The sequence below is a fragment of the Chenopodium quinoa genome, unplaced genomic scaffold, assembly GCF_001683475.1.
Source record: "Chenopodium quinoa cultivar QQ74 unplaced genomic scaffold, ASM168347v1, whole genome shotgun sequence".
Classification (NCBI taxonomy): Eukaryota; Viridiplantae; Streptophyta; class Magnoliopsida; order Caryophyllales; family Amaranthaceae; genus Chenopodium; species Chenopodium quinoa.
The window spans coordinates 345,312-368,048 of NW_018742907.1; the positions used below are offsets into that span (position 1 = coordinate 345,312).

Consider the following 22,737-nt stretch of genomic DNA (forward strand, 5'->3'; position numbering starts at 1 on the left):
CAACTACATATAACATCATGTGAGTATGATATGTTGTCTTTCATAAGATAAAGAATTAGTGAGAGACACTGATTTGAACCCTTGCAATCTAAAGATTAGATGGCTTCAGCCTTCAGGTAATGTCGTAAATCGACACATCACTCGTCGTTGATGTCTTTTCGACTTCTAACCATGGCCACAGCTTCTGCTTTTTCAATTACTTGTACTCCGAGTGTGTGTACATGTTTTGTGAAAACCTTCCCTGTACTCAAGCCGAAAGCTAATTCTTTTGATAGATTGCAATTTATTGAAGGTAGTTTCTCTAAGCTTGCGGTGTAAGTGTTGCCAACAATTTCATTATTGAGAGATCCTACTTAGACAGCACCAGTAATAACCCCTGGTTGTATTTCAAGGAGCTTTTACCGTGCAGCTGATGAACAATATATATGAAATTGACACTACTGAAATTTGCCTCTCAAAAGACTACTTCAATGTTGTGCTATTATTATGAATACAAGATCTTGACCTTCCTCGCTATATTCTCCTCCATAATACGGGTACTTGTACAATCTTAGCACGAACATCACATAATGCTCAATAATCTTATGCATCAATTCCAAGGAAATTGTCAGATAGGTGTACGTGGTAATCAATCGACCACACATACAACTTGTAATCTTCCATCAAGTTCCTGTCTGAAATAAGATTTGTGCTCTTTGTAATTATGGGTGTTTAGGACCCTTAATTGCTTCATGCACAGCTGAAAAATCCTGATCTCCAAGACCCATGCTTCTAGCCTTTTTGAATGCCTGAATAGAATATAAAAGGTAACGATAACCAGAGTCAACAAACATTACATTTTAATCTTTTTGCATACAAACAATGCAAGACTCAGCATAACAAATGTATGTTCAGATTAGATCAGATAGCGATAGGTAAGTTTAGATACAGAAATTATGTTTGATCAAGGCTAATAATTTCAGATGAGGGCTTTTCATGAAAAAGAAGGAAACTAGGTTTTTAAAAATTGTCATTATAGATGCTTTATGTGCAACATGCCCTTTAAGTTCACCATTCACACAAATCTCATTAATCTTTTAATCTGATGGCAAACAGAATTTGCATCTCCACTAATATAATCTAAATCTAGGATGAACACAAAAAATGCTTAGTTTTTACTACGTATTTAACTACTAGGACAAATGGTCTATCCTATTTGAGAATTTTACTTTAGAATAAAGGTGCAGAGAATCTCAGAAATAATGCAGAGTTTAACGCTCACATGAAATAAGAGAAGATGACATCAATAACCTAGAGCCCTAGAGGGTAAGGTGTTGGCTTGCCAAAAGTGGCAAGGCATGAGCAAGACCCAAGGCATGACCGAGGTAGGACATTTAAGATATGATTACGAAAGGTGCAAAGTCATGAGCTAAGGAATGAATTAGATGGTTCCGGGTACCAAATAGGCCTCAAGGATCTTTTGGGGACCCCAAGAAGCACCTTGATGCCCAACCTTTCTAGGCTTGAAAAAATGTTGTCCGGAGGCAAAATTTGAGAGCAATACTACATGAAATCGGGTCATTTTTGGAGAATTTAATATTACTAGTGTAAGCGTAAGACAATTCAATATAACAGATGGATTTTCACCTCATTTGCAGCAGCTGCTACTGGCATTGAAACAGCATTCTCGTCTCCAAGGGCAAGAGCCAATCTCATATCTTTCTGTTGATGCTTTAAAGGAAACGCAGGGGGGTATTTACTTTGAAGCATTGAAGGTCCTTTCATCTTGAACATTGGATTAGCCATAGCTCCCAAGTCCTAGAGAAAAGTAATTTTAGTTCCCATCCAAACCAACAAACATATAATGTCCATGAGCCATCTTACCAGCACATCAAGAAGAGTACGAGGATCTAGTCCACTGCTTTCAGTCAATTCCAGCCCTTCCGAAAATGCATTCATCATACTGAAGAAACAACAGTACATCAAAAGCCTAAGAATTCCAAATTTTAAAGTAATAAACAGTTTCTCATGCTATAAAACAAAGTGTCTGATTAAATATGAGTTAAGCAGAAGCTGTGCCACAGGCCTTTGAGGAACTTGCAGGCATCTAATGATGGCCAATGGTCAGAGTCATCAGACAAACAAATTATGCTACTTCCGCAGGTTTTGAAGAGGAAACTCTGCCAGTTAGTTAAATTTGCATCAAGACCTCTCCAGAACCAACCTACAGCAGGTATGTCACCAGATCCTTGTCATTGGGTTAATGATAAATCAGTCGTGTTCTATTGAAATCCGAAAACAACAGACTGGACCTCAGCACGGAAGATGTATGCTTAATTATTAGCCAACTTAAATCAAAAGATTGCTTTACAGAGTAAACTTTCGGAATATAAAAGCTAAAATGAGTTAGTATCAGGTTAAACTAAAAAAAAGTCCTAGCGACACAGTTGATATTACCATTCAATGCAAAGTATGGAGCCTTTTTAGATTGATATGTTAGAAAAGGTTAACATTGTTGTCATTTCTTAATCAGTGTCTTTCTTTCCCAAATTTACTTACCCAAACCATTCCCTGCACCTGACTAGAAAGCAAACGGACTAAATAACATAAAACAACTGAAGCAAGGGAATGTAAAGGTTGCATGTGAGGACTAGGCAATTTAAAACATTAATGATGACAATAAGCAGTCCTCCCCATCTTAATAATCATTGACACAAAATGAATAATCTTCAATGGCTTTTCAAACATAGATAATAACTGACACAAAATGAATTAACCTTCACGGCTTTTCTTTGTTAAGGCAAAAGCAAAACAGCCACCACCACCCAGTGTGTAATTGGCTAGTGTAAAAATTACTTAACAACTCCACAAAAAAATAGAGGTTGTTCCCCACAAAATTCCCAGCAGACTGAAGCCAATATCATTTATTCAACAACCAGGTATGATCCCATCATATGCAGTCTCTGGAGAAGTCCAGATGCAAACAGCCCTAACCCCTTGTTACTTGTTAGTATACAGACATAAAATTAACAGAGAATTTGTTTTCAAGTGAAGTCAATAAATGGGTCAAGAGAGCTCCAAATGTACACAGCTCTAAACATTGCTAGTATAAAACCATAGAAACTGATCTGAAGTGCAGTCAATACATGCTTTGTGTTTTGTTAATTATGAAAGGCAGAAGAAAACCATGAAGTCATGTCATGTCCACAATAAGGATGTAACTTATATAAATTGCAAGTAGAATGAAGCACAGGACATCAGGTTATCTTGTTCTACAGGACTGCAGGTGACTTGTCTTTAAAACTCTACCCTAGTATCTATTGCTAAATTTTTAAAGAAAGTGGAAATACAAATACAGAATATTCACTGATTACGAAAAAAAAAAAAAACTTCACCTGCCCATTATCATGTTGACCACAAGCTTCATTTTAGCTCCATTTCCAACCTGCCCCAAGAAGAAAGACTTCTTCCCGAGCACATCAAAAATTGGAATTGCCTCATCATATAGCCCCTACAGTTCCACAACATAACACTTAGAAGTCTTAAGCGACTATCCTTGTGGTACAGAAAATACTAAAAGGCAATCAACGAATGTTTAAAGATGTCCACCGTCATACATCAACCATCTTGATACAGAACCAAGGCTTATGAAGCAAATTTACAGAGAAAAGCAACTTAAAGATGCTTACTAAGGAGCACTAACTCTTAATAACTGAATTAAAAATAAAAAGAAATAAACAAAAAAAAAAAAAAAAAAAAAACTCCGAACTGAAGTATGGGAGTAATGCAGATAGGATGTAGTCATAAGATATTACATGTATGACAAACATTCATCTTTTACCTTCTCTCCAGCGGCTAGGATAATCAATTGACCATCCTCTGCAGGTTTTTTGCTACCGGAAACAGGACCTTCAAGAAATCGCCCACCCTTGGATATAATTCCCTGCAAATCAAATAGAATTTGGAAGTTTTACAGAAGAAAGTCTGCTGAAGCAAAAGGTATAAAAAATGAAGTATGAACCAAAATAGAGACTGGTAATCAATCATCTGAGGTTGCTGGAATGGAAATTTATTCGCAACTCTAACTACAAAAATGCAGACAAGCACCAATAAAGGGCTAATCCCAGAATTTGAAGACGAGAAAAAAAATTGTCTCTAATTACCACCGTTTTTCCATACAAGATAACCAGTTATTCTCTGGTTGTGCATTTGGTCACCTAGATGTCTCAACACAATCTAGCAATATATGATTGTCTTAAGCAACTCGGGGTTTTGAATTATTCAATTTGCTTATTAGACTGGAGACAATACAGTGTAAATATAATTGGCAAACCTACATTGGAAATCTTAGTTCAAATGTAAAGCATAGAAGATTTGAGTAATAACATCAAAACCATAAAAAATGGAAGCTAAATGTTTAAAAATCTGGAGGAAGCAATCAGAATCACACGAACATAAACCATAACAAAATACTACAAGTCTCCACTAGAAATCAATATACAGTACAAACCTCACTGATCTTTATGGATGTATCAGCATCGACAGTTGACATATCAATATAGCTTTTTCCATTGCAAATTTCCTCAAGGACTCCATCTTTATCATAAACAACCTAAAGAATCATGAACTACGATTAGAAAATAAATCTTGATGATTTGACAAAGCATTCAGCACTATTTACCAACCGATATGGCGGCTGAGGGGTCCGACAACATTGCAATTGTATACTTGCACTTCTTAACCACAGCTGCAGGTGTTTCTCCAACAGCAGCTCCGTGTTCCACAAGTTCATCACACTGGTAAAATGAAACAGTACATATAGCTAAGATTAATAATATAGATACACTCATCAAGAATTTGAGATGAAAAGGTTAATCACGTTCAAAAATATAATTGGTAACCTCGGATCACTAAGCATTGAATATCTCAGCTTTCATGGCCAGAAATAAAATAACTACAGATATATTACTAGTTTAAGATCCATATTATATTCTTCCACACCCTGATGTAATATCAGGAAACTTTCTCGTGGCACAAGATATATCCTCATTGACATTGCCCCAATACTTTTAAGGAGCCTACACAACTAAGGCAGGGGACTTTTTGCCAAAGACATAGTGGAGAACTAAATAGGATATCCCTGCTTCATCAATTTCAAAATCAAACAGTAAGTGCTTCACAGGAGCACAAAAGGTTGATATAATTCCAATTCCTTGTAACAAACAAATCTAAAGAACAGACCACATCACCACACTGTTTGTCTTTGGTATCAACAAAAGACCGCTATAGTTTCCTATACCACTTGAATTGAATTAAACATTTTAAGATCTTATTCTGCTAATCTATGTCAGCATTTCTCATACCCACTTTCTTGCAACTTAATTTCATTGCCACATGATAAGTTGAGGAAACAGGCTTTGTTCAGAAATACTCGATTTATGGGCGCGAGCAAAAAATTAAGGAGCGGGATAGAAGAACAGGATTCAAACATAACGAGGCCATTAATTACCTCCTATCAAACAAGCCATTGAAGAATTTGTAGCTACCATGTACTCAGATTCCTCATAATCAAAACTTCAACAATTAACATCTAAAAAGCTCGAAATACAATCCCAATACAACATAAAGTCCATTTTCACTTCTTAAGATTGTAATCTCCCCATCAACCATATAGTAACAAAAAATTGATGTCTCACAAGTTCAGAACCTCTTTCAAATGATTAACATTCCGATCAAACTTTGGCACCGGCCTGCCCGCCACCTACTGGCAGGCTAGCCCCCCATTTTCTGGGTTTCTCTTTTCATTTGCTAATAACCCCATATGAAAGTGATGATTTTTGAATATTAACAAATGTTCTCATAATTTAAACAGATACATAAATGATGAAAATAAGACCATAAAACCATCAACTCTGATAAATTAGCAGTAACTCCAAAAACATCAAATTCATATCAATAAAAAAGTAATTGAAATTAAGAATAAATTTTCAGCGTATTACCTTGGAAAGAGTCCTATTCCAAACAGTAACCTTGAAGCCATTGCGCAGCAAATTCATGGCCATGGCTTTGCCCATTATACCCAGACCCAAAAACCCTACCTCCATTCTTTTGAATAAGAAGGTTAGCTGATAATTGGGAGTTGGGAGTTTGGGGAAGAGAGTGGTGGTTCACTGGTTCAGAAACAGACAACTGAAAGACGGATTTGATCTTAGATTTTTGATACCCTGTTTTATAAATAGGAGTATATCAGTCTTCAATTTAAAGGAAAAATTGAACCGAACCGCTATTTGGTTGGATACTTGGATATATCATTATATTGTACAAATTTTGTATATCAGCCTTATTAACTTGTATTACTTTATACTTTCTCCATTAAAAATAAAAAATATTAGAAGTATTCCTTATACAAAATTTTACATGGATATATTTACTCAATTAAGTTAGGTTACTTAAATAAAATTGAATGTAATATTTTATTTTTTCTTTTTCTTTTCTTTTTTCTTTTTTCTTTTTTTTTTATTTTCCTACTTGTATATATTTCTACCAATGTACTATAAAATACTCGTACATAAATCCATCCGTTCTATAGTAATTGGACTTTTTTCACTTTTGATGTATTAACTTTGACTATAGGTTTTATTATGATTAAATTTATCATGTAAAATGTTGTTGTATAGATATCTATATAAAGTTTCATAATGCCAACATTTTTATATAGGACAATTTTATTTTTTTGAGCAAAATAGCAGGCTAATTTTTATTAATAGACAAGCAAAAATCCGGAGCTACAATCTCCTTAATCCCAACGGGACAAGTTTGCTAGTTTTTTACTTATGATTAATTATTTTAATTTATAGGCAAACTAATACATGACAAGTGTGTTAACTATTATAAAACAGAGGGAGTAACAAATATTATCATGTAAAATGTTCTTAAAACTAGTCTTAAAAGTATATTTTCATTTTTATTTTTTTATTTTTTGAAAACATCATTATGTATATATATATATATATATATATATATATATATATATATATATATATCTAATATATATATTAATATTAGGTGGTTTAAAAGAAAAAAAAAATTAAGTTGTTATAACGAGTATTTGTTAATATTACATACTTGTAAGTTCAAATAGTAATGGTTAAATTTGTGCATTGATATAAGAAGGATATTAAATTACTCCCTTCTTCCTTATTTCGTCGATCAACATAAACCAACGTAATGTATTATACAAATTTAAATTGAATATTGTTTTTTTTTAAAAGAAAAATATTGTATTGTTGAATTACTAGGTAATAAGTACTCGTACAAAGTTTGGTGGGAGAAATAATAATAATAGGAGGAGGAGGAGGAGGAGGAGGAGGAGGGGGAGGGGGAGGGGGAGGAGCAGGTTTATGCCATTAAAAGAAAATTAAGTGTGTTAATTAAATACAGGCGGCTTAATAAAATAAAAAATCAAATTATTAAGGACAGTTTTGTACATATAAAAATTATGTCTACTAAATAAGGAAAACAAAGTAGTTGTCATTTTTAAAATACCAAGCAAAGATTGGTTTAGTGGGAAAGTTTGCATCTCACAACTTAGAGGTTATGAGATCAAACCCCACGCACTTTGAGATGAGAATTCTCATACTCTTCCTCTCCCCCCACCCCCCCTAAAGTTCCGACTCGATAAGCCCCTTCTCCTTTACCAAACAAAAAAAAATAAAATGATGATGTGATTAATTTTTCTTGACCTTTTTTTTTTATGTGGTCTCGAACAATTTTTTGGATGCTATAAATATGTGAGGTATTGGGCTACTTATCAAAAAGAAAACGAAACTACATAGCCCACGCAAATTTTGGATCAAGTTGGACCATGGACTCGTGGAGGCAATCCGGTGGTTATAGCCTATAGGCGGAGCATGGCTTCTAGTGAGCTACTCCTTTGTTGCTTTATTTATTTATTTTAATGCAAAAGAGGGCCAAGCCCGAAAGCAAGAAATAAACTAATTAACAAAACGAGGTAAAGTTACTCCTACGACATCCTCCTAGAGAGGAGTTTTATTTCGATTGGAGGATCATCGAAATAAACCACCTTCTCTTCAAGAAGAACCCCCATATTAGCTAGCTTATCAGCTACCTTATTCCCCTCCATAAAGAAAAACAAAATACGAAAATTACAACCAAAAGAATTAATAATACTATGACAGTTATTAAGAATATGATTGCTCATTGATTTTTGAGCCAAACTTTATAATAAGATTTTACCATTAAAAAATTCGACAGAACGCGATATAGTCCTTTGAGATTATGTTACCGCGTCTTGCACACTAATTTATACTCCTTCCGTATTTAAATAAGTAAACCGTTTTCCTTTTTCGATCGTGTTTAAATAAATAAAATGCTTTATTTTTTAGTAACTTCTCTTTTTTTTTTGATAATATTATCTCTATCTTTTAATAACATTCGACTAACTAATGGTCCTCACAAAATCATTTACTGTATTCTCTCTCTTCAACTTATACCCCACTACCTATTACAGAGTATTTTAATAAATTCAACTAACCTTCCTAAAACTCCGTAAAAGTCAAAATGTTTCATTTATCTAAATACGGAGGGAGTATTAACTTTTTAACATTTGTACTTTTAAACGAAAATAACAATTTGGACCCCAAGACAGAGGGAGTGCGTAAACCCAAAACTAAGATGGAGTCTCAGCTACTTTTTCAAAAAATTAAAGATTTGACACGTTTATACAGAATAGCTTTAGTATTAGTCTTTTAATTCTCACATTTTCCACACACATGTTATGATGTTTGAATTTATGGCAGGTAAATATGAGTAGTCACAACTACATTATTAGGGTTTGTTTGATATTGTTGTAATTTTCTGTTTTTTTTCTTTTTTAAGAAAAAAATCATATGATATATGTCATATGAATTAAAAATTAATCAAACTTATTAAAATCATGATAATTTTGAAAACTGACAATAGAAAAGTGAAAACATCTTTTTCTTATTTCTTATTTCCTATTTTTGTTTTTCATTAAAAAAAAAAATGAAAACCGAAAACAAAAAACGATGCCAAATAAGGCCTAAGTATGATTTTGCCATTGATATATTCCACCCTTCTATTTCCCTACTCACTTGACACCATCATTGTTAAGAGTCCTAAGTCCTAACCACGTTCCCACCACATAACCTTTTAATAGAAAGCCACCTAATTTTACAGTCTTTTTGATATTGTTTAATTATAAAATTTCTACCTTAAATTACCAATCAATACTATTATTTTAAAACAGGATGTTGGAGGACACTTGTCCTCCTCCTGTTTTCCTATTTTAAAATATATTTTTTTAATTACAAAAAAAAAAAGAAAAAAAAAAAGCAGGCAACTAGAAGTCTTTCTCAAGGACCACAATACAATAAATCACTTAATCCAGAACCCAACTACGCCTTTCTATACAACTATAGAAAAATAAAAACATTCAGTAGATTAAAAAGCAAAAACACCACACAGAAAGGCACGGAACTCATATCATATTGAAAAATATATATATCCAACCTTAAAAATTATTTGCTAAACTTGTATAAGATGTGGCTTCAAACTACTCTAGAAGATATATACTCTGAATTAATACTATGAAAAAAAAAACAAAAAAAAAAAACCACTTTCATCCCAATCCCCTAATCATACCTGTTTCGGGGTTTTCTGATGTCCTGCGGGAGAGTTACAATTCCGAGACTGGAACCGGACGCCTGTACCTGCAAAACAAACGGATGCTCCGGATGATTGGAGATCCGCCTCCGACGGTCAAGTTAGTACTTGATTAAGGAGTAATTAATGCGGAAATTAAAGTGATTGGGTCTCTCTAGGTGAGAGAGTTTAATGTGTGTAATCTGCGTTCTCCCTCCCTTAATGAGGATTAAGGGAGGTATTTATAACCTCGGGAAACGTGCCAATCTAGGTTTAGGTTAACCTTGGGCTGATTGGGCTTCCCTCGGAAGTTGGGCCTTGGTGACCGGTTATCACAGGTGTCATGGGAAGGACACGTGTCGTGTCGTAATTGGTCCATAGTGGACGGATCATTGCTTGACACGTGGCAGGCTCCTATTGGCCCATGTGACGGGCACATGGCGGAACCTGATTGGTCCACTTGTCAGATGGTGATTGGTGGGGAAAAATCCCCTAATCAATACCAAGAACGGCCCTCCAAATATTCATTTCCTGAGATTGTCATCACTGAAGAAGATCTAGGAGGGGTAAGAGGGCCGCATGACGACCCTATCGTTATTGAATGTAAAGTGGCCAACCAGAGAGTTGGCCGAATCCTCATAGATTCCGGAAGCTCCTCAGATCTCATCAGTAGCAAATGTCTGTCGAAACTAAAATATCAGACTGATTGCATACATCCGGCATCCCACCCTTTAGTAGGGTTTGGAGGAGGAGGAGTCCATCCAGTGGGACGAGTGGATTTACCCATCCGCCTGGGCGAAAAAGGGGAAGGACGACACATGGTATTCCGGTTCCTGGTAATAGAAGAACTCTCGGCCTACAACATGATTCTGGGACGACCAACCCTGAATAATTCCAAGGTTGTTATAATCCCATCTCTTATGTTGCTCAAGTTTGAGAGGGATAATGGAACAGTCGGGTCCCTAAGGGGAGATCAGAGGATGGCCCGAGAGTGCTATCTCTCGGATGTCAAGCCCACTGTAATGGCCACTGGGTCAAGTGGTGGAAAAATAGACCTTGACAATGTTAAGGAGAGTGCGCCTATTCAAAAAGCAGGCGGCAAGAAGAGAAATGCATCCCAGACAGGGGCCGCAAGAAAAGACAGAAAATAGCAATCATTAGCAGAGGAGCGGTCGGATGAATTCCGCCCTCAGCCAGCTGGTGAGCATACGGATTTGATGTTAGATGACTCGCGTCCTACAGAACAATCAAGGTTGGGACGACTGCTCTAAGGGACCTGGGTGACGACTTTCACAAACTATTGAAAGAATACAAGGACATCTTTACATTCGAAGTCCATGAAATGCCAGGCATTAGTCCTGATCTGGCGGTACATAAACTGGCCGTGGATCCGAAAAAGAAACCGGTACGGCAGAAGAAGCGGAACCATGGCGAAGAAAGAAGTCAGGCGGCAGCCGCCGAAGTTAAAAAATTACTTGATGCATGGTTCATTCGGCAATGTTACTTCCCAGATTGGGTTGCAAATGTGGTGCTTGTTAAAAAGCCGAATGGCACCTGGCGAATGTGTGTAGACTACACAGACTTAAACAAGGCGTGCCCCAAAGACAGTTACCCTCTGCCTAAAATTGATAACCTGGTCGACTCAACAGCCGGCCATGCTTTGATGAGCTTTATGGACGCCTACTCTGGTTTCCATCAAATTCCTTTATGGAAGAAAGATCAGGAGAAGACGGCCTTCGTCACTGATCAGGGGTTATACTGTTACACGGTCATGCCGTTTGGTCTTAAGAATGCCCCAACCACTTTCCAGCGAATGATAAACACTGTGTTCTTTGATCAGATTGGGAGAAATGTCGAGGCATATATTGATGATATGATTGTCAAGTCTAAACTTCAGAAAGATCATCTGTCGGACCTCCGAGAAACTTTCGCCACACTCAGGCGGCACCATGTCATGCTCAATCCCAAGAAATGTGTCTTTGGAGTTGAGTCTGGGAAATTTCTCGGATTCCTTATCAATCAGAGAGGAATAGAGGCGAACCCTGAGAAGGTGCAGGCGGTCATCGACATGCAGTCGCCTCGTACCATCCGAGAGGTTCAGAAGTTAACAGGTTGTCTGGCGGCCTTGGGAAGATTTCTAAGCCGATCAGGCGACAAATGCCTATACTTTTTCCAGGCAATTAAGAAAAAGGCAAGGTTTGAATGGGGGCCGGATGCTGAGGCGGCCTTCTAGAAATTGAAAGTTCACTTGCATTCCTTGCCGAGGCTGGTCAGCCCTTTGCCCAAAGAAGTACTCTACATGTACCTGGCCGTCTCTGATCATGCGTTAAGCGCTGTTCTCCTTGCTGAAAGAGACGGCTGTCAGCTCCCGGTCTACTTTGTCAGTCATGTACTGAAAAATGCCGAGTTGAGGTATCCCTTAGTGGAGAAATTTGGTCTTGCACTCTTCATGGCTGTTAAAAAATTGAAGCCCTACTTTTTGGCATATGCAGTCGCCGTGTATACAGACCAACCTATCAAGCGGCCACTGACCATCATGGAGTCGTCAGGCCGAATGATCAAATGGGCCATAGAAATACAGAGCCTCGAAGTTACTTTCGAGCCTAGAAAAGCAGTGAAGGGGCAAGCCTTTGCTGACTTTATTGTTGAGATGACTCGTCCTCCTGACTCTCAAGTTACAGACCAAGTCTGGAGGGTATATGTGGACGGAATCTCTACTTCAAATGGTTGTGGAGCAGGCGTCATATGTCAGTCGCCAGAGGGCGACAGGTACGAGTATGCTCTACGTTTCAGTTTTCAGGCCTCAAACAATGAGGCAGAATATGAAGCTTTACTAGCCGGAATCCGCATGTGCAAGGCGGCAGGAGCAAGAAAAATAGACGCCTGTTCCGATTCACAATTGATAGTGAGTAAGTACAATGGCGAATACGAAGCAACCCATCCGGCCATGATCAAGTATTTACAGGCGGTCCGACAAGCAGTCGGCTCCCTTGAGGATTTCCATCTGACCCAAGTGCCGAGATCAGAAAACAACCAGGCGGATGCACTTTCAAAATTAGCATCATCCGCCTTCTGTGATACTCCTCGAACTGTTTTTTGGGAAGTAATGGAGAAGAGAAGCATCGAGGAAGACCCTATTGGAATCCTAGACAGAAGCTCAACCTGGATGGATCCAATCAGGGCATATCTGACAAACGGTACCCTGCCGGATGATCATCAACAGGCGGCAGCACTGAAAAAACGAGCAACCAGTTTTGAAATAATAAAGGGAGAACTTCACAAAAGGGGGTACCTTCAACCCTTCTTAAAGTGTGTTACTCCAGAAAAGGGGCGAGAGATACTGGACGATCTTCACTCTGGTTACTGTGCTTCCCATATAGGCGGTAGGACGCTTGCTCAACGGGCAAGGCGGCAGGGCTACTTTTGGCCTACTTTAGAAGCAGATGCGATGGAGATGGTGAAAAAATGTGACAAGTGCCAAAGGTTTGGCAAACTAATTCACCGTCCGGCTACTGACCTCACTACCATTCATAGCCCACTACCGTTTGCTAAGTGGGGCATGGATATTCTGGGTCCATATACGCCTGCTACAGGCGGAATGAGGTACTTACTTGTTGCCGTCGACTACTTCACTAAATGGGTAGAGGCGGAGGCTGTAAAGGGAATCAAGACGAAGGATGTAATTTCATTCATTTGGAAAAATGTCATCACTCGGTTCGGGGTTCCCATGTCTATGGTTTTTGATAATGGTCCCCAATTTGAGACGCCTGTTCTCAAAAGCTGGTTGGGTTACCAAGGAATTGCACACTACTTTGCATCTGTCGGCCGTCCACAAACAAACGGCAAGGTAGAAGCCTTTAATAAAATCATCTCAGACGGTCTCAAGAAAAAGATTGAACGAGCAGGCGGCCTATGGGCGGATGAATTACCACATGTTCTCTGGGCCATTAGGACGACTGAAAAAGGGGCGACTGGAGAAACTCCATTCCTCCTAACTTATGGTGCGGAAGCTGTTCTTCCAATAGAACACTACGAGCCGACTCTTCGAGTAATGCTATATGACGAAGAGGCAAACTGGGAAGCCATGCGCCTGGCATTAGACTCACTTCCTGAAAGGAGGGGCAATGCTGTCTTGCGCCATGAAATTTACCGCCTGAGAATGACTAGATCATACAACAAAAAAGTACACAGGCGTCCACTCAAAGTGGGGGACTTTGTACTTAGAAAAATGGAAGCAGTTGGTAGGGCTAATGAGTCTGGCAAACTAACTCCCAACTGGGAAGGACCCTACCGACTCTGTGAAGAGGTCAGGGACGGTACCTACCGTCTGGGAACACCAGACGGACAACCGTTGCCTCGAACTTGGAATGTAGATAATCTTAAGAAATATTTCTTTTGAATGATGTAAATAGTGAAGGGCTACTTAATAAAAGTTTGCATACTTAATATTCAATTTTGTACTAAGAGGGGCACGCCTACTAACAAACAGTCGGCTACTCTCCATAGTTTTTATTCTTACTTAAGAGGGGCATGCCGCCTATACATTTACAGTCGGCTACTCTCCATTGAGTATTTTACTCTATCACCATAGGGGCATGCCGTCTGGACATATAGTCGGCTACTCTCCATAGAAGAGGGCCGACTGGTTCCAAACACACAACCACCCCCTTATACTTAACTAAAAATGATCAGGGCCTGGCCGACCCTGTGCCTAAACAGGCGGCTACCCTCCTTTTACTTAGCACCTACGTTCACCAAGAACTAACCAAGGCCACAGGCCGAATGATCAGACCAGGCGCCAAGCCAACTGATCCAATCTTCAAAACTAATACGACCTGTCCCAACATCATAGCAGGCGTCCGGAGGCATCCCTCCGGATGAAATTCGTCGCAGAGAGCAGCTCCCTTTTGGGTGGAACATTGCTCTATAAACTAATTACACGGCACCTATACGACTGTCCCCAAGGGCAACCACGTAGCCGTTTTTGAGACAAGGATAACTCTATCACTAACCAAACCAGTGGTAGCAGTTGACATCTGAGGTAGATGACCGCCTGTATTACTTGGGATAAATGCAGGGGGTACCTCTTGAGTTAATAGCCAACAAACATTGGCGAATTAAAAGGTTCAGCCGGCCTCCGCCGCCTGGTACCTTTACTAAAGCAGGAGTGACGGCGACTGAGTAACACCAAAGTTAACTCATAGTCACTCTCTCAAACTTAGTATGGAGCCTAAAAGGTATGAGTCGTCCGCCTGTTTTTAGCAAAACAGGGGCTCTCAACCACTACTCCTGCTAGGTTAACAACCTATGAGTTAAAAGCCAACAAACATTGGCGAATAAAGGGGAACAACCGGTACCCACCGCTTGATACCTCTACTACTCAGTTACTTGGCGACTAGGTAACAATCATGTTTACTTGGTCACTCCTTAAAAATTTAGTATGAAACTAAAAAGGTGTTCATACAGCACCGGTTCACACTAGATTAAATATGGCGGGGAACAGTCGGCCTAGACGGCCTAAAGTCTCTAGCCTAAAAACATGACAAGTAGGAAACCACTTTCCTACTTGGTTAATTTTATATGACAGAACCGCCTGCATAAAGGGGATCCAGTCTTTAAAATGGTTCGAATACCGATTGGATAAATGGCCGAATGATCGTCTAGCCTGGAAACAGACGACCAGTCGTCCAGGGGCATAGGCGGCGTGACTAACTATCTGTACCTGTCTGCAACTATCGGCCATGTAAAACAGTCGGTATAGTGTACAATTGGATATCAGAATATTCAATACTTGAACAAGTTTGAAGCAAAACAAAAATATTCACTAAAAGAAAGCCGGTCATTAAAGACCAGCAAAATATTCAGAGCCCCGGCCCCCTGGCCGGGTAAATACAAACAAACGGCACGCAGGCCGTGGAAAGAAGACATAAAGCTTAAGAAGGGGACAGATCTTCAATATTATCAGCTGTCGCCTGGTCAGCACTCTTCTTGCTGGACTTGGCTTCAGCTGCATCCTTCTTTGATGCATTACCCCCAAGCGGCACAAGCGCCACTACCGGCTGCTCCTCCTCCTCAGCAGCCGCCAGGATCTCTTGATTATATCTATCAGAACACTGGCGGTACGTTTTTTCCCATGAGGCAAAGTCGGCATTGGGGAAGAGGCGGCCCCAAGTCATGCGCTGGATTTAAGCAGAGTCTTCCATCATCTCCCGGACCAACTCTTTCTTTTCTTGCTCGGCCTTTTCCGAGAGCTCCTGAGTAAGACTCTTCTCCTGGGTCACCAGGCGTTCCTTTACGCTCGCCAAGGATTTCTCCAAGGTTTCATATGAGGACATCTTTTGGCGAAGAGGTCTCAGCTCGGACTTGAGGTTGTTGATGGTCGCCTCCAGCTCGCTATTCCTCTTCTGGGCCGCCTCTAACTGAGCCCGGATAGCGGCGGTAGCCTGCGCCTGATAATAAAGAATATCAATGGTCAGAACTTCATTTTGGGCAATTTGAAACATTGCCTTATCACAGTCAGAGGCGGCCATAGCTTTTGCAGCCTTTACCTCTTTGTTCTTCCGGTCAAGCGGCTTGCGTAGGCCGTTCACTCGGAGCAGGGCCTAAGTAAAAAGGGGAACATGCGTCAGTTTCCAAACAAAAAAGAAAACAGGCGTCCTGGAATTCAAATACTCAAAAATATGCTAAGTATACCTCAGCAAGGACCCCTGCAATCCCGTCTAGGTCAAGGGTGCCGACACCCCTGACCGCCTCCCTTTCAGCTGGAGGAACGACCTTGATCATAGACTTGGCCACCTCGACCAAGTCAGGCTCCTAAGGGTCGGCTGCATCAAGCATAAACAAACGGATTAGACCTAGTAAAGAAGGGAGCAAGTCTAAAATTTACAAGGACAATTTCATACTTCTAGGTGGCCCAGCTGGAGTTTTAGAAGAAGTGGTCGGCTGTTTCTCAGCCGCCGCATGTTTCCTGGCAGAACCAGGAGAGCTCGCAACAGTCGTCCTCCGGGCCTTGGGGTCCGGCTGTTGGGAAGAAGAAGCTCTTGGAGCGCCCGTCTAAAAAAGAAGAAAAGAGTCAGTATATGCATAAACACAACTCCAAAAAGAGGGTGAAAGGTTCGAAGCCCACCAAGGGTGCCCCCTTGTTAGGGGAGTCGGTTGAAGACTGTTGCATGATGGAGGCCCGCAACATGGCCGCCGCAGTCTTGGAGGCGGTAATTTTGCTCATGGCGTCCGCTGCAAAAACAAATAGCAAAGTTAATAAAAGTCATAACAAGAAATGCACGGAACAACAGAGTATTCGACAGGCCGGCTACCTCTTGAGCACCGACTGCTGAGGCCACAGGCGGCCAAAAAGTACTCGTCGTAGAGCCATTTGAAGCTCGGGACGCAGTGCTGGGGTACTTGCTCTCGTACCCCTGAAGTAGAGTTCACCTTCGACTCTACTTTGAAGAGTCCTTTATCTAGGATCTCTTTCTTAGCCTTGGGGGGAACAGGCGGCATGCTGCGGCCGCCTGCAAGAAGGGGCGGATTCCTGTTCCACCTGTTGAAGCGCTTGTTCAGCTCTGTGTCTGAACTCTCAATGATGAGGAAGGTGCTCCGCCCGTCCTTCCATTTGTTTGCTTTACCTCTCGTCATGAGGTAGCCCCTGTGGCTCGTCAATTGATACCAGCCGGTACCGCCTGCCTTAGGGGTCCGGATGAGGTAGTTCATGTGAGCGAAAGCCTCGAAGCTCGGCTCCACCCCGTGCAGTTCGCACCCGGCCACATAGCCGAGTACGTTGACCCAGGAGTTCGGGGCTAACTGCCATAACCCCAACTCATACCCATCCAAGATCCGCTGAACAGCCGGATGTAGTGGGAAGCGCAGCCCAGCTTTGATGGCCGCCTCGTAGCAGCCAAAGCAGGCGCCATCATAACTGGTACCAGCCGGCCATACGACTGTGTCTTCTGGATCCGGCACGAACACTAAAAAGCCGGGGCCCATTGTGTGGTTTGCGATAAAGCTCTCCACTTTCTCTTGCATGGCCGTGATCCGGCCTCGAGGTACCGTGCAGTAGTAGGGGGTATTTTGCTCTCGGTGAGAGGCAGATGGCTCCGCCCAATCGTCCCCCTACTCAACTGCGTGAGAAAGCCTCGCCTCTTGTAGGCGACTGTTTTTCTCTTCTGTATCCAAGCATGACCAGAAGAGCTAGACTTGGAATCGTCCTCTGACGAGTCCGAAGAGGACGACTCCTCCCCTCTCCCGGAGGGGCCCGCCTCCTCTCCTTTAAAAGGAGCAGGAGAGAATGTAGAATTGTCAACTGTAAAATGGGAAGGGGTCACTTTGACTCCTCCCTCAGAACTGCCGGCTTTCAAGCCGCTTTGTTTCACTTCCACATCTGGCGCCTAGTCAGATGTTTCACTAATCGGCACCCTGTGGGAGGAGCCGTCTGAGTTTGAGATCCTGACAGTCTTTTTTGTTCTGGCCATCATGCTCTGCATAGACACAGATACAGTCGGACTTTGTATAAAGGGCAAAGATGGGTCCAGAAAAGGGCAGGCGGCACTCCTAGTCCTAGATTCAGCCGTCCCCGGTGACCGGCTGATCACTAACCTAGGTCGTGTCGTGTGCTTTCGTGGTGCCATTTCAAAAAAGAATAAAGTAAAGAGAAAATTAAGAGTAAGAGAACCGACGGTTACCTGAACGAGTGACGATTGATGAAGTTATGAAAATCCTTTGCAGTCGGCTTGTCAGAGCAGGCGATAGGCAGAAAGGGTCCAAAATGTCAGAGCAAGTTCAGGGGTCCGAATGTTCTCTCACAAAGTTTTCAAGTGTGAAAATGACCGAAGTCAACACTCCTTTATATAGGCGAAGTGAGAAGGCGAAGGGTCACTTCCAGAATTCAAAATTTTGGCGGGAGAATCTCTCGGCCTCTCGCCGAGTGACACCTGTAGCAGGCCGTCGCCTGTTACAGGGCGATACCTGTCACAGGTAACACGTGACCAGTCACGTGCCACCTGTGAGGGGCAAATGATTAGGGGATTTTTCCCCACCAATCACCATCTGATAAGTGGACCAATCAGGTTCCGCCATGTGTCCGTCACATGGGCCAATAGGAGCCTGCCACGTGTCAAGCAATGATCCGTCCACTATGGACCAATTACGACACGACACGTGTCCTTCCCATGACACCTGGGATAACCGGTCACCTAGGCCCAACTTCCGAGGGAAGCCCAATCAGCCCAAGGTTAACCTAAACCTAGATTGGCACGTTTCCCGAGGTTATAAATACCTCCCTTAATCCTCATTAAGGGAGATTACGCAAAAAACGCAGATTACACACATTAAACACTCTCACCTAGAGAGACTCAATCACTTTAATTTCCGCATTAATTACTCCTTAATCAAGTACTAACTTGACCGTCGGAGGCGGATCTCCAATCATCCGGAGCATCCGTTTGTTTTGCAGGTACAGGCGTCCGGTTCCAGTCTCGGAATTGTAACTCTCCCGCAGGACATCAAAAAACCCCGAAACAGTTTTTATAAAACTTTGTATTTTTTTCCCTTTTTCAATGTTCAAAGATAATTTTTTCTATGAATTTTAATATTTTTAAATTTTATCATGTGTCACTTCTTTTTTTCAGATCTCGATTTTATTAAGTTTATGTAGGATTTTAATACTTTTCAATTTTTTTTTTTCTGAAATTTGTTTTTGAATTTTTGGGTGATTGGTGTTTAATCGTTTTTTAAGAAGAATTGTGTATCAATATTTTGTTTGGATTTTGTATAAGATTTGCATAATTAATTTTCTTTTACAATGTTTAAAGATCGAGTTTTTATAATTCTATTTTCAATATTTTTTATTTTGTTATATATATTTCCGTTTCATTTTTTAAGATCTCAATTTAAATTTATTTATTTTTTACTAAATTTTTGTCTATGATTTTCGTTCATTGTGTTTTTAGTACTGTTTTTGTAAATTTGAACTAGATTTGCTAAACAATTTTTTTTATTTGATCTACTTTTAATTATGTTTTTAAATTATTATTTTCACTTATTGCTAGAGTAGTTAGTTATTTGTATTCTTTCCTTGATGCTACATTGTACTTTCATTATATAATAAAATTACGAGTACCTATTTTTAATGTTCAAAATGTTCGTTTTCACATAAGCTAGACTCTATATTGAGTTTTGTTTTTTTTTTGTAAAATCTTTTTCTAAATTTTACATTCTACTCCACTATATATTTTCTCTTTAATAATCGATTTTGATTTTCTAATCTATTTTTTCAGTTTTCTATTTCTCTTAAGTAATGTTGATTTGATTTATTTGGTGATTTTATGAGTTTGTAGGTGAAAAATTCAATATTCAACAGAGGAACAATATATATATTTGGATGGAAACTACAATATATCAATTTTGTGAAGAGGCAATTGGAAGCATTTAATAAGAATTTCATATGATTAGTTTTGTACAGATAATTTTATTTTCATTGTACTCTCATACTGTTTTTTTATTTTTTTATTTTTTTGGAGAAAATAGTGTTTCTTGATATTAACTAAAATAACATAAATAATAAAAATCTTAATAGAAGTATTAGTGTTTGATTAATGTTTAATGACTTTATTATAAATTATTTTGTATTTATCAATTTATCATTTAATACATCTTATGATGTAGTTTTTTTATTTATTTTTGGATTAGAATATATCGCATTACATTTACATAGTATTTTATGTTACTAACAAAATACAATATAATTTATATTTACATATGTTTTGATTTTAAAAAAACCTAAGAACAATTTAAATACACAATAGTAAAATTATTTAATTGAAAAACATATACTTTCTATTTAGCCAACAAGTTTAACCCGTGCATCGCACGGGCTAAATACTAGTTAATTAAAAAGAGTTACAAGAACAGTAATATAGAAAGATTCAATTTAAAATCTTGAATACACTTCTAGAACATTAACCAACTATTCCATATGCTAAATGACATCCTTACACGATGTAAGACTTTGAATGCATATGTTAATCTAATTCGGCAAAGATCGATTTATGTTGCAAAATTGTAATAGTTGTCATTGTTATATAGTTGCTGCCTTGCTAGTAGTCATTTGTCAAAGTAACAATGTAATGTAATGTGACTAATGTCCTCCATACTGACATACTGTTTATTGTTAAATTTGTTATGATTCCAAATTCCAAAAGCTATTGCAATCTAAGACGACTATCAATGGTGAGCTAAAAATTTGCTCATGGGTATTTTGGGTGCGCATAAAATTTGCTCATGCATTACAATGGTGAGTAAATGAGAAAAAGCCAAAAAATGCTCATGAGCATTTCTGAAAATGCCCAAGACTTGAGCATTTTTGAAGATGAATAGTGCTCTGGTGGACCCCATAATTTGCAATGGTTATATTTTTTGTAATGCAAATTCTGAAATAAATATTTATTAAAAAAAATTAAAATTACCAACGGTCATAAAATTTAATTCTCTATAAATAGACATGCATTTTGGTATATTTTGGTATAATTTCAGAAATACCATAAATCCTCCATATTCTTTATTTTAACGATAAAAACGACACAAATAAAAAAAATAAGTTACACAAATATAGACTAGTTTTTATTTATTTGGAGTAATATTGTTAAAATATAAATGAAATTAAAAATAAAGAAATGTTGTGTAGGAGAGAGAAAGTAATGGTGGGGTATTGAAAAAGTAAGAGAAAGAGAGTAGTGGACAAGCATTTTTTTTGCTCACCATTGGGAGAGAAATTGTGAAAAAAATTTGCCCGGCAAAACAGATTTGTTGAGAGAGAAAGTGGGTAGAGAGATAGTGGGTGGACATTTTTTTTGCTCACCGTTGAGAGTGGTCTAACATCCCCTTTAAATGACATCTGTTTACACAAAAGTCATACTGATTGAAAAGTTATGGTTGCCAAGTCATGTTCCAAGAAAATTTAAGCTATAAATGACCTCAATTTTAAATAAAATAGATAATTATAGCCAATCACAATTGCCCATGAAGCTACGCATTTCTACAATGATGTCTACATACGCGTATCTTCTACGTTCTACTAGCAATTATTTTAATATAAGTATAATTAGGGAAATGATTTTGGCACACCATAAATTGATTTTGACACATGCAAAGTTTTTTATACTCTTCTTACATGGAGGTATGACAATATCAATTAAGGGTGTGCCAAAATCAATTTCCCATAATGGCATTAGTTTCATACGTTTGCAAAGTATTTTTTTCACTTTTATTTTAATATATAAATTGTGTTTATGTCGATCATTTTTTAATAGGAAAATGTATTTATTAATAAAAAGTCCTAAGTCATTTATAAAAAAATTTGAAATTAACAAGCACATAATATATTGAATCAAATAAAAAACCCTTCAAATAAATTATGACAAATGCACACTATGATAAATATAACCCCTTATGTCTATCAAAAGGATTATAAAGAAATAACAATTCATGTTGATATGGAATTTAAATAACACCCTGGGTAAACGATATTCACATTTGAAATTTAGTTTCTATTTACATTTTACAATTAAAAATCTTTAAATTATTCCAAATACATAAGAAAAATATAGTCAAGTAAAATTTTATTTGATTTACATTGATGAGTACTTTTATGATATCAAACTTATAATACATATAAATGATGCATTAGGAAAATATTATGTAAAACAAAAATATAAATAAATATTAGAAATATACAAAACAATTTAGGACACTTAAAATAATATACAAACACTATATTATTAGGATAAATTACGTGCATTGTTTAGCGGTTCACTATTAATCTATTATTATGAGCTGAAAAGACTAATAATAAGGTGACAATTAAATCTGGACCAATGGACAACATTTTAAGACACATGAACCTCATTAATATTGGACCGCTTTCGGAAGACAATTAAGACAACAAATTCTGAGGCCCATATAACATTAGTCCCAATCACTTTTTCATTTTGTCCGTTTTTCTTCTTTTTGGCAGTTGTTCTTCATATTCCCATCATTTTTTAGTTTCTAAACTCAAAGCCTCCATAATAATTAATTACAATA

General features: G+C 38.6%; 1 protein-coding gene across 1 annotated transcript; it reads right to left on the reverse strand.

Annotated features, from left to right (window-relative positions):
* Positions 1-263: 263 nt before the first annotated feature.
* LOC110727491 (glyoxylate/succinic semialdehyde reductase 1-like) lies at positions 264-6,216 on the reverse strand. The gene is made up of 8 exons (XM_021907047.1): positions 5,979-6,216; positions 4,665-4,775; positions 4,490-4,591; positions 3,821-3,922; positions 3,375-3,490; positions 1,864-1,942; positions 1,627-1,797; positions 264-788 (listed from the first exon to the last, which is right to left on the reverse strand). Exons 1-8 carry the CDS (start codon positions 6,081-6,083, stop codon positions 702-704), a joined length of 873 nt encoding a protein of 290 aa, XP_021762739.1. The 5' UTR covers positions 6,084-6,216; the 3' UTR covers positions 264-701.
* Between the last annotated feature and the right edge of the window lie 16,521 nt (positions 6,217-22,737).